Source organism: Lagopus leucura, unplaced genomic scaffold (assembly GCF_019238085.1).
Source record: "Lagopus leucura isolate 7727_CA_CO unplaced genomic scaffold, USGS_WTPT01 Super-Scaffold_100040, whole genome shotgun sequence".
Lineage (NCBI taxonomy): Eukaryota > Metazoa > Chordata > Aves > Galliformes > Phasianidae > Lagopus > Lagopus leucura.
In genome coordinates this window covers 4,785,187-4,796,761 of record NW_024962289.1, presented here as the reverse complement: position 1 = coordinate 4,796,761, position 11,575 = coordinate 4,785,187, and the positions used below count along the sequence as shown (strand labels likewise).

The 11,575-nt window shown below is 43.6% G+C and overlaps 1 protein-coding gene and 1 long non-coding RNA gene across 2 annotated transcripts in view; one reads left to right on the top strand and one right to left on the bottom strand.

The window, feature by feature from the left end:
* The first annotated feature begins 275 nt into the window (after positions 1-275).
* Positions 276-1,858, top strand: LOC122186935. Its single transcript, XR_006181210.1, has 3 exons — positions 276-364; positions 451-570; positions 1,612-1,858. It is a non-coding gene; the product is annotated as an uncharacterized LOC122186935 (long non-coding RNA).
* An 8,141-nt stretch (positions 1,859-9,999) lies between these two features.
* Positions 10,000-11,575, bottom strand: part of LOC122186819 (myosin-8-like) — a 196,761-nt gene continuing 195,185 nt past the window's right edge. The window contains exons 2-6 of the mRNA XM_042883770.1: positions 11,559-11,573; positions 11,299-11,469; positions 11,112-11,216; positions 10,883-10,978; positions 10,000-10,279 (exon numbers count right to left, since the gene is read on the bottom strand). Coding sequence (XP_042739704.1) covers positions 10,124-10,279; positions 10,883-10,978; positions 11,112-11,216; positions 11,299-11,469; positions 11,559-11,573 — 543 coding nt within the window. The 3' untranslated portion in view covers positions 10,000-10,123. The remainder of the gene's footprint in view (positions 10,280-10,882; positions 10,979-11,111; positions 11,217-11,298; positions 11,470-11,558; positions 11,574-11,575) is intronic.

Sequence of the window (11,575 nt, the reverse complement as noted above, 5' to 3'; positions counted from 1 at the left end):
ATTCCTTTTAAAAACAACAAAAACAACAAACTGGGACAAAATATGCATTTTCTAGAGCTGACTGGTACACTCAGATAAAAAAAAAAGTTTTTTCTGTGGTGTGTATCTTGTAAACACTGTTGTCAGCCATGCTATCAGAATTAGAAGGGCATGCTTGGGAACATCAATCTGGCCTGTAAACTGTCAGTGTATGTGGCATGATGAAGGAAACGTAGCCTCATTCTGCTGTTCCCTGGGTAAAAGGAGAGCTCCCAGGAATGTTGGCAGATGATAAGCAGAAATGCCAGAACACTAATCCCTCAGAGCAAATCTTCTCATTGCTACACTTTGACTAACATGTTGCTGTGAACAGGACCTGGAAATGGTAAGGACACACTTTCTTTATTAGATTTGATAAGTACTGGCTCAGATTAAATTAATTACATGGAACATCTTCTGTATTTGCTACAGAACATGTCTGTTAGATGTGGAGCTTCACATGTTGCCATGCCTTCTAAAGATGTCCACTAAGAACCTGTTTGAAAGTTCATGATAAAAAAATCATGTGTTGAGGCAGAAGGGTGGGAAGAGGTAAAAGATTTTGCATTGATTTCTTGAGAAAAAAACAATAATGGCCATTATTAATATGAGTTGTGGACTAATTCTCCAGTAATAAGACAGTTGGCACTAACAATCTGCCTGTGCATGTCAATGAAAACTGCGGTTTCTTGGGCTCAACATAAATTTCATGAGGACATTATGGATGATAACCAGTTTATGTCACAGTTCAGACAAGGCAGCAGCAGAGATGACCATCCTCTTTCCTAATCCTGCTCAAGAACTAGTATCTGCAATACCTTGTTCGTTTTCAATTTAATATTACTGCATGAAAAGGAAAGCAAATATTCCATGTACTCACACAGGGGACTTCTATACACTCAGTCTTCTCTTTCCAGTAATAACTCTGTTTCTCACATAAACTAAAAGCAAATTAGTCCCTTGGAAAGGTCCTGAAGCAGCCACCTGAAACTATAAAGGTATATAAACGTGCAAACTGTGATTAAACATAGGCAGTACTGTACCATCAGGATTTACAGTTCAGACAGTATTAAGTGACTCTTAGATGAAGGTGGTGACATTCAGAATACCCTTTCCTTCACACACTCAAGCAGCTGAGTGACTCCAGTTACAGAACAGGTGAGTATAGTGAAAAAGTCTGGAAGCCTCTGGGTAAGGTGCAGAAAGCAGAGGAACAACAGGTGGCCAAAAGTCAGAGAAGGGCAAGCAGGCAGATGGAAGGGAAAATAGAGTTACTAATATGATACTAACATTTGGACTCAGATGACTCCAGAGAAGATGTTAGGTGGCATGTTCCTTAGCTGACCCTTCATCTGTCACAAAATTGGTGAAGTGTCATGAGATGAATGTAACCCTGATGTGTGACTCTCATTAACAAGACATGGAAAGTACAACTAAACTATGATTTGCCTGAACATCGTGTGATTATTTCCTACTCATTTTAAGCTGTAAAGACCATTTCACTCGATCACTGCTTTACCGAGTGCACAGATGTAACCTTTGACTTATTCCTTCACGCGGTCAAGTCGCTAATGCTCTGTTGCTCCCTCGGAGACTTTTCCAGCTGAGCTGCATCTTCCTGGAGCAGGGTGACCCCTAGGGGCTTCTAAGAAAAGCTGGCAAAGAATTCGGGCGTTGGTGCTCTGCGCCGTGCTCTACCTTGCAGATTTGCTGTCCTTGGATTTTACCTACTGGTATCCCCAGCCTGAACTCTTTCTGTATGTCGAAGGATACGTTCCCAGCAATACTGTCTTGTCTTCCAAAGGGATATCCAATAAGTAGAATAAAATGTTTTAACTGACTTCTTTTTCTCTCCTTCATGACAAATGCATGATCTTTCACAACTAGTAATTACATCCAGAGTTCAGAAAGACTTTTGAATGGAACTGATTAATTGGTTTGTCAGTCTTCACTCAGTAGAAGCTTCTTTCTTTAGAACAGGAATATTTTCAGTTAATCCTAGTTCCATTAATAAAAGTTATTTACATTGCTGAGCTCCAGATTGTCATACCCCCGAGAGCCTTTGCAATCCACGTAGCTCTACTGGAGTCCATACACCAACCGAATCTGTGTCAAACTTTCTCTCAGAGTTGTTCATATACGGTATTTATGGGCCAATGTTTATTTTTTGTAAGATCAGTGACCTCTACATTATTTATCAGCCAATTAGCAGCCTGACTCTACAGGATGTTTATGAAAGCTGATTCTAATATTGAAGGTATGGCATTGAACTACAAATACATGGGATATAAAATATAGTTTCATTTACATTAATTAATGAGAGTATTTTCCTGAAATTAATGAGGAACAATTCCAGATTCTCAACACCTAAACAAATATTTAAGACATAATATTTATGGACTTCTACTGGTCAAATGCAACCTAGTGGCACCTGCAGGTTGAGCAGTTAATAGAGGGAGGTCTCCCTGCTTATAGCAGAGGATTGGAACTAAATGATCTTAAAGGTCCCTTTCAACCCAAACGATTCTATGATCACCACAGTACATGTGCAGCTTGTTAATCACTGATACAGTTTAATATTTTACTTTTAAAAATAATCTATATGAAAACTTTTATTTTTAGTATTAGTACTCATCTTCTATTCAAAGAAAGTATCAAATCAAAGATGCAAAGTCTCTGACAGCATGGTGTGTAAAATTTCTTTGGAAAATAACACCATGCCTTTCCATATGTATGCTATTAATTGTGCCCACTTGATTCCACCAAGATAGCAGACAGAAGACAAATTGTTTTGCAGCAACACCAACTCACTATGTTTTTTAGTTTAGTAACTGTAAAAATAGTTTTAAATTAATATAAACATGTATCTTTTCCCAAAATTGTACGGACTGTGTACTGAATTTTCTTTCCCCAGAAGCACCAAATCCTCAACTTAGACATTTGCATTCACCCAAGATGCTTACAATGACCTTAACCATTGCTTAGAAAGAAAAACAAAGATAGGATCTTTCTTACGTTCTGCCATGTGCATAATGATGTAATAATTATGGTTATAATTGTTCATATAATCATAATTGTACTGACTTTACACATTTAAAAGCAGCCTCAAGTCTATGAGTTCTTATAAAAAACACCTCAAATCTTCTTGTCTCTATTGGCCACCTTTGTCTCCTGTTCCTTACCTTCTCCTGTTACTCTTACCTACTATATTCTCCCAAACTCAGCATCTTTTTTCCTTATTCTTCTGCCCCTGAAGCTGGCTTCAATTTGTATTTCCAAATGTCCTCATCAATGTTAATATCCTTTTCTTTCACATGTAGCCACAGTTTTCCACCTCATATATCAGACATCTCAACCTCTGTTAATTCTCATCTTATCTCAGATCTCATTTGTGCATCCTCACTCCTCCTTGGAGAGGTGATCCACACAGACAAGGGCATGAAGTGCAGCCCACGCAAACACTGTAACTATCTCTGCTTCTTGGCCTTCCAAAGTTATACCTTGCAGTTGTGGCTAGCTCGTCTCCATGGAATTAGAAAGAAGACCTTATGAAGGAGAGGATTTTAAGAACACTGCAGCAAGAGTGTACTTCTGTGCCTGCAGTCTTGTCTGCATAGAGATCTGCAGTCTGGAACTTCTCCTTTGGGCCAGGGACAACATCTCTGGGGGATGCTGTCACCCAGCCCCTGCCTCACATGGGGTTTGCACACGCTATCACAGTACAGTCAGCATTAACTGTAGGCATAGTCTTTGGGCATGCCTTCATTATCAGTTACTGTCACACAGTTTGGCTGTACGATGGAGTGTTTCTGGAACACATTAACCGGTTGTCTCTGGTTAGAAACAAAATCAAACTCCTGTTCCACTCCCAGTGGGGTGCCAGCTTCCACCCTCAGCCCCTTTCCCAGAAAGCTGCGCAGGGCAGGAATCTGTGCAGAGAGGGCTGAGGCAGGAGCCAGTCCTGCACCTTGTCTTCAGCGGCTTTTTCACCACTAATTTACACTTTGGATGAGCAGTGCCCCAGTAGGTCAACCCTAGCAGGACCCAGGAATTGTCTCTGCCTCTGGAGAAGGGCAGGTATTGCTGCTCCCTCCCCGCTCCTGGTGGGCACTGCAGCAGAAACCGCAGCAGGGCCTTGCCACTGCTGGCTGTGCGTCCGCCTGAGGGGGCTGCAGGCGCTGTCTTTGCAATTGCAGGGCTTTACTCTGTCCTGCCAGCAACTGTCTGGTGGATTTGCTCACTAGAAAACCATCAATCTTCTTACCTGCCTACATGCTCCTGCACCTGTGTGGGCAGGGTCACAGAGCACTGCAGGTGTTAGGCCTCCGGCTGCTGATAAATCTTGCTTCATTTGTAAATTTTCAGCCCAGGATGGTGCAGTAAATCCTCTGAAACTTACTGGGATGAGAATATTTCTTGTGTTGTCACGTCACAGTAGCTTTCTTTCACATTTTGAGACATGGAGGGAGACCTCCATGTGGCCTACAGCTTCCTCACAAGGGGAGTAAGTAGCAGGGGAGGCTCTGATCTTTTCTGTTAGGGAACAAGCAATATGGCTTGTGGGAATGGAATGTAATTAAGAAGTTCTCCACAGAGAGGGTGACCGAACAGGCAGTGCAGGGAGGTGGTCACAGCAGCAAGCCTGGTAGAGTTTGATAAGCATTTGGAAAACACTCTCAGATTATGGTTTGATTTTGGGGGAGTGCTGTGCAGAGGCAGGAGATGGACTCAAGAGCTTTGTGGATCCTATCCAACTCAGGATATTCAGTGATTTTGTCCACTGCCAGCCAGTGTTTTAAGAGACATGGATACTTAAGGAAAGCATGACCTGTCTAAGCAGGCTGTTAACAATCCATCCTTCCAGAAGACTCTTCACCAAGGCGGAGAGCCACGCACACCTGGTAGTGCAGCCTCTGTTGCCTCTCACCTCACAGTCGTGCAGGTTGATGTGCTTCATCCTTCAGGATAGATTAGATCTTTTCAACTGGGCACATGCAGAAATCGTACTGATTTTAGGCCCATCTACAAGGTTCATATCTCTATGGCTAGTTTCTCAGGTGGTAAAACATCCATTCAGACATTTTACACATTTCCACTGAATAGTGTGTCTTCTTGCAGAGGTGCAGCTTGCCTTTTTTCTTCCATTCAACTCTCTTAGAAACTCTTCCTAAAAGGGAAACTGCATTTTATGGCAGCCTGGACTGTTTTGTTCTACACTCTTCTGGAAGTGCAGAATCACCTCCCTCACTCTGCTGCCCACCCCCTGTGGGGCTCAGAGGGTTGAGATAACAACAGATCTGACCAGATCACGTTACAACAAAATTGTTGTAAGTGGTAGAGTAGCTTAACAACTGCTGGACACAATGCTGATCTTTTCATTCACTGTTGCTTTATTTGCTTTCAGGGTTGTTTTTCTCAACTCTGACCATGTTGGTTATTACCTCTGAGAGCTGACTTACGCTTCTTTATGGTTTTGCCAGATTGAATGTAGCATGTTCTCATGTTATACAAGTCTTGGGTTGTATTCAGTATTGCCACCATTCTCTGACTACAGGAACCTTACTGCAGAAATTCTTATCAAGTAAAGAACTCCCTACTACAGGCAAGCTAAAGCAGTTGTTGAAAATTTTTAATATACCTGGAGAGTTCAAATAGGCACGATCTTACTGCTGTGTCTTCTGTATATGTATCCTGTTTAATTTATGGTTAAGAAATTATTCAAAAATACCACCCAGAGATCTGCCTTGGGGCAAGATGTACCACCCAGAGATCTGCCTTGGGGCAAGATGACTGTGGGTGGTAAGGTGTGTGGAAAGATATGGGCAGATGATCACTTCTGATGGATCTGCAACTCACCCCTGAACAAGTGCAGAATCCTAAACAGCTAACAGAATGTTTTTAAAAGTTATGCCCTGATCCTGGTAATGTCAGAGAGTAACAGCACTGTGTTGGTGCCTGGCCTGAACCAATTAAACACTATTCAGCATTACTCAGCACCCTCAAAAGGAAATGCCTCTGGATCTGACTCAACTCCAGCGACAGCCCTGTGACTGAACCAACCTCTGCAATAGGCCCTGAGGCTGAGCCAGAGAGCCGGTCAATGCCAGTGTCAGTTGCCCCTATAAGCAACAGGGAAAAATGTTAGCGAAAATCAGATTGTTTAGTAAGGAAAGAAACTCTTACTAAGAGGGAAAATGAAGATGAAGCAGATGAAGCAGGGCTATCACAAAAACAGGAGGAGGAGAGAGACAGAACTCCTAGAAGAGAACCATCTGACCCTAATGTTAGATGAACTGTGAGATATGGAACGGGATTTCAGCCATAGTTGTGGTGAACACATTGCCACCTGGCTGCTCCAGTGCTGAGATAATGGAGACCATAGTCTGGATTTAGTGGGCAAGTGAAACCAAATGGCTGGGATCTCTTTCTAAGATAGCTGGCACTGACAAAATAATAGGAAAAGGGGCATAGACCTTCACCCTGTGGTGCAACTCTCATCAGCTGTGAAGGAAAGATATGCTTCAAGGAAGGGTTGGTATTTAACCCAGAAAAATGGACCACAATGGAGAAAGGTGTCCAGTACCTAAGGGAGCTAGTGTGGTAGAGATAATAAATGATAGTAACTTGGGCAATAATATGTTATTCCAAGATCCAAATAACATCATGTACGCACAGTCTTTGTAGTGTAGATACGTAGAGAGTGCATCACAACTTGTTCTGGATGCCATCTCCAAGCAATTGGAAGAGAAAATCGGGAGTATTCAACATGGATTCAGCAAGGGGAAATCGCGATCAGCCAACCTGATAGCTTTCTATTATGTCATCACTGGCTGGGTAGAGGAGGGGCGAGCAATGGATTTTGCATACCTTGACATCAGCAAGGGATTTGACACTGTCTCTCACAACATCCTAGTTATTAAACTTAAAAAATGGTGGGATAGATGAGTGGATGGTGAAATGGATTGTGAACCGGCTGACTGATAAAGTTCAGAGGGCCATTATTAGCAGCATAGAGTCTGGTTGGAGGCCTGTAACTAGCAATGCTCCCCAAATGTCAGTGCTGTGTCCAGTCTTGTTCAACATAGTCGTCAGTGACCTGGATGAAGGGATAGAGTCCACCCTCAGAAAGTTTGATGATGATACAAAGCTGGTAGGAGTGGCTGACACACCAGAAGTCTGTGCTGCTGTGCAACAAGACCTGGACAGACTGGAGAGCTGGTCAGGGAAGAACCTGATGAGATTTTAAAAGAGCAAATAAGTCTTGGATTTGGGGAGGAAAATCTCTGTTCGTCAGTACAGGTTAGGGGATGACCTGCTGGAAAGTAGCTCTGTAGAAGGATGGGAAAGTAGGAAAGTAGGAGGAGGATGTGGGGGTCCAGGTGGACAACAGATTGGCCATGAGTTAACAGTGTGCCCTTGAAGTCAAGAAGGCCAATGATATCCTGGGGTGCATTACAAAGAGAGTGGCTAGCAGGTCGAGGGAGGTGATCCTCTTCCTCTGGTCTGCCCTGGTGAGGTCATATTTAGTATACTATGTTCAGGTCCAGGCTCCCCAATTCAAAAAAGACAAGGATCTCCTAGAAGGTGATAGGGATAGGACAAGGGGAATGGTTTTAAACTGAGACGGGGAGGTTTATGTTGGATATTAGGAGGAAGTTCTTCACACAGAGGATGGTGAGGCACTTGAACAGGTTGCCCAAGGAGGCTGTGGATGCCCCATCCCTGCAGGCATTCAAGGCCAGGCTGGATGTGGCTCTGGACAGCCTGGGCTGGTGGTTGGCAACCATGTGCATAGCAGGGGGTTGGAACAAGATAATGCTTCTTGTCCTTTTCAACCCAGGCCATTCTATGATTCTATGATTCTATGATTCTATGATTCTATGATTCTATGAAGGTGTCCAGTGGAGGGCTACAAAGATTAGTAAAGGTCTAGAACATTTCCTGTATGAGGGAGGGTTGAGCAACCTGGGTCTGTTCAGCCTGGGGAAAAGAAGACTGAGGGGGGTCTGATTAATGTTTATAAATATCCAAAAAGTGACGTGGGACACAAATGGATAATGCCAGGCTCTTCTCTGTGTAGTGATAGGACAAAGAGCAGTGGCCTAAAACTTGAACATAGGAAGTTCCATGCAAACGTGAGGAAGGACTTCTTTATAGTAAGTGACAGAGCACTGGAACAGGCTGCCTAGAGAGGTTGTGAATCTCCTTATATGGAGATATTCAAGACCCGTCTGGATGTCTACCTGTGCTGTCTACTGTAGAGTACTTGCTCTAGCAGAGAGGTTGGACTTGATCTCTTGAGATCCATTCCAACCCCTGTAATTCTGTGATTCTGCGATCAGTCTGTGTCTCAGCTGCAGACAAACTGGTTAAATGGCCCAAAGAAAAGAGAGTAAGTTTTCTCCTGCACATGTACAAACCACTTGAGGGACAGGAGTAAGTGGGTACACCCTATGTGCCATCCTATGGCTTTACCCACATGACCATGGAGAGGATATGAGGAAGCGGGATGGAAAACCCACCTCAAATCTACAGGCACATGTATGTGAATTGCAAGGGAAAAACCATAACAAGAGAGTGTTCTTCCAGGAAAATGGCTGCTCTAGTTTCCAGTGGGCTGATCCAGACTGCTCTGACACAGGGGAAGCTCCTGAACCTGCATTAAGTTGATGACATCATTAAATGAGGCAACACAGCAAAGAAAGTTTTTCAGAAAGGAAAAAAAAAAAATTCAAATCCTTCCAAAAGCTGGGATTTTTTGTTGTTTTGTTTGTTTGTTTGTTTGTTTTTATAAAATAAAGTAAGGTCAAAGGACCTGAACAGGAAATCCAGTCCTTAAGAATAAAATGACAAGATGGACATGATCAGATCCCCATGGATGTGATCAGTAAATAAACTATTAGGTCTCCATCAACTAACAAAAAGACAAGATTTCTTAGTTCTTGTGAGTTTTTGGAGAATGCGTATTCTGGATTACAGCCTGATTGTAAACCCTCTCCATGAAGTGATCCAGAAGAAGCAGCTGAGCAACTACAGGCTTTGAACAAATTAAATAGGAGATAGTTCATGTAGTAGCCATTGGGCCAATCTGGAATGGAAAAGATATAAAAAACATGCCCTATACCACAGCTGGACAGAATGGCCAGACCTGGAGCCTTGGGCAGAAATTCTCAAGGAAAACAAATTGTGGAAGATACTGAAGGAGAAGGTGAAGTAAGCCAATTTGCAGAGAGCCACCCAGCTGGCTTTAGGCATTGCTGAATGAGAGAAGTGGCAGTGCTCTATGTCTATACTGACTCCTGGGGGGTGGCAGGTGCTCTCCGGGTGTAATTACAGCTGTGGAAGCAGAATAAATGGCAGCACAGAGGCAAACCCATCTGGGCCACTGCACTGTGGAAAGATCTTGCTGCCCTGATAGAGAACATGGTTGTAAAGGTACATCACACAGATGCTCATGTACCCAAGAGTCGTGCCACTGAAGAACATCACAACAACCAGCAGGTGGATCAGGCTGCTAGGATTGAAATGGCTGAGGCAGATCTGGACTGGCAGCATTAGGATGAATTATTTCTAATTTGGCATGCCCATAATACCTCAGGTCATCAAGGAAGAGACGCATCCTGTAGATGGGCTTGGGATCAAGGGTTGGACTTGACTATGGATGGTACTGCAGAAGTTACCCTTTAATGTGAAATGTGTACTGTAATTAAATAAGTGAAGTGGATAAAGCCTCTTTATTTTGAAGAGTAACGGCTGTGATTTCCCTGCCTTTGAAATGTCATTTCTAATTCTGTTCCAATCACTAATTCACAGCTAATGAATTGAGATAGAAGTGGTAAGCAATTGGCTGCTAGTAGACAGAAAGCTCTACCGTGGTAAGAACATGCAAAGGTTATAAGCCAAAATTGGGTCCAAAAGCACATGATAACAGACACAGTAACCAGTTACAAGAGGAAGAGATGAAATCTAATGCTCATGATGTGTCTGTGAAGTAATCCTTTTATTTGCCATGTATGGAGGGGGTTAAAAATACAAATTATGGAAGAAAGTGACAGAGTTTTCACATTTTGTGAATTCCTTATGCCACTTTACTGTCATGACATTCTCACTCTTCCTCTTCTATCTTCTTGCCATGAATCTCCCGGCTCTTCACTCGGAGCTTGTTGACCTGTGACTCTGCAATGTCAGCCCGCTCCTCTGCTTCCTCCAGCTCGTGCTGGATCTTGCGGAATTTGGACAGGTTGACATTGGACAGCTCCTCCTGTACAAGGACAAGGAGTTGGTGGTGAGGAACCAAGGCAGGGGTTTCAGTCCTTTTGTGCCCAGGCCTTGAGGGGCTGTAGCTCCCCAGAGGAAAGCACAGACCTTGTCTCCTGCCTACCATGGCTTAAACATAAGACTCACAAAGACTTCCTCATCCACCCTTATTTGAGAACCCACATTAACAAAAAGCACCAGAAATTTGTCACTCTTGAGGAGCTGTTTTGTCACATGGTCTTATTATTTCTTGTACTTATTCTCCTCTTCCCTAGTGCCTGATTTACATTTCAGTTGTTAGATTCAGAAACACATGAAAACCCCATGATGTTGATTACTGCCACAGATTCATGAGCCTCTTAGTTAATGGATGTTGGCAATTTTAGTTTCATTTCCTGGATAAACTACACTGCAAAACATCCCTCAGTCAATCTCTGACTGCAGCATGCCCCAAAGAAAGCAAGGCTGCCTGACATGATAATGAACAATGAGCCAAGACGTGTCTCGGGAGATTCTTTCAGGCCCTTTTCTGGTTTTCATTCTGATCTCTACAATCATACTTCCTTGAAGTAAAATTACTCTCACTCATTCTTCAAGTTATACTTACAGCCTCCTCAGCTTGTCTCTTGTAGGATTTCACCTTCATCTGCAGTTTATCCACCAGATCCTGGAGCCTGAGAATATTCTTCCGGTCTTCCTCAGTCTAAAGAAGTTGATAAGCAGGAAAGATAGAATTGCTTCCCAAATGAAGACAACAATACCGCATGGGGACAATGCGCAGCCATTTTGACGTGCTGGTGTAAGGGGTGTCAACTCAAGGAGGCTTCCTGCCTTACCTGGTAGGTCAGCTCCTTCACCCTCCTCTCATACTTGCGCACACCCTTCACGGCTTCAGCACTGCGCTTCTGTTCAGAATCAACCTCCCCTTCCAGCTCCCGCACCTGCAATGAGAAACCCATATTTGGAGCTTCCCTGCTATGACCTGGTATTGCACACACTTGCACAAATACCAGCCCTACGCACCCTGGCCTCCAGCTTCTGGAGTTGCTTCTTGCCTCCCTTCAGGGCCAGCTGCTCTGCCTCATCCAGACGGAGCTGCAGGTCCTTCACTGTCTGGTCCATGTTCTTCTTCATCCTCTCCAGGTGGGCACTGGTGTCCTGCTCCTTCTTCAGCTCTTCTGCCATCATGGCCGCCTGGAGAGGCAAAGCAGCAAAGCCAGGTTTGCCAGAGACTTTTTGGGGGAGATGCATCAGCCATCAGCAGTGAAAGAGCCACGACTCACATCGGTGATGGCCTTCT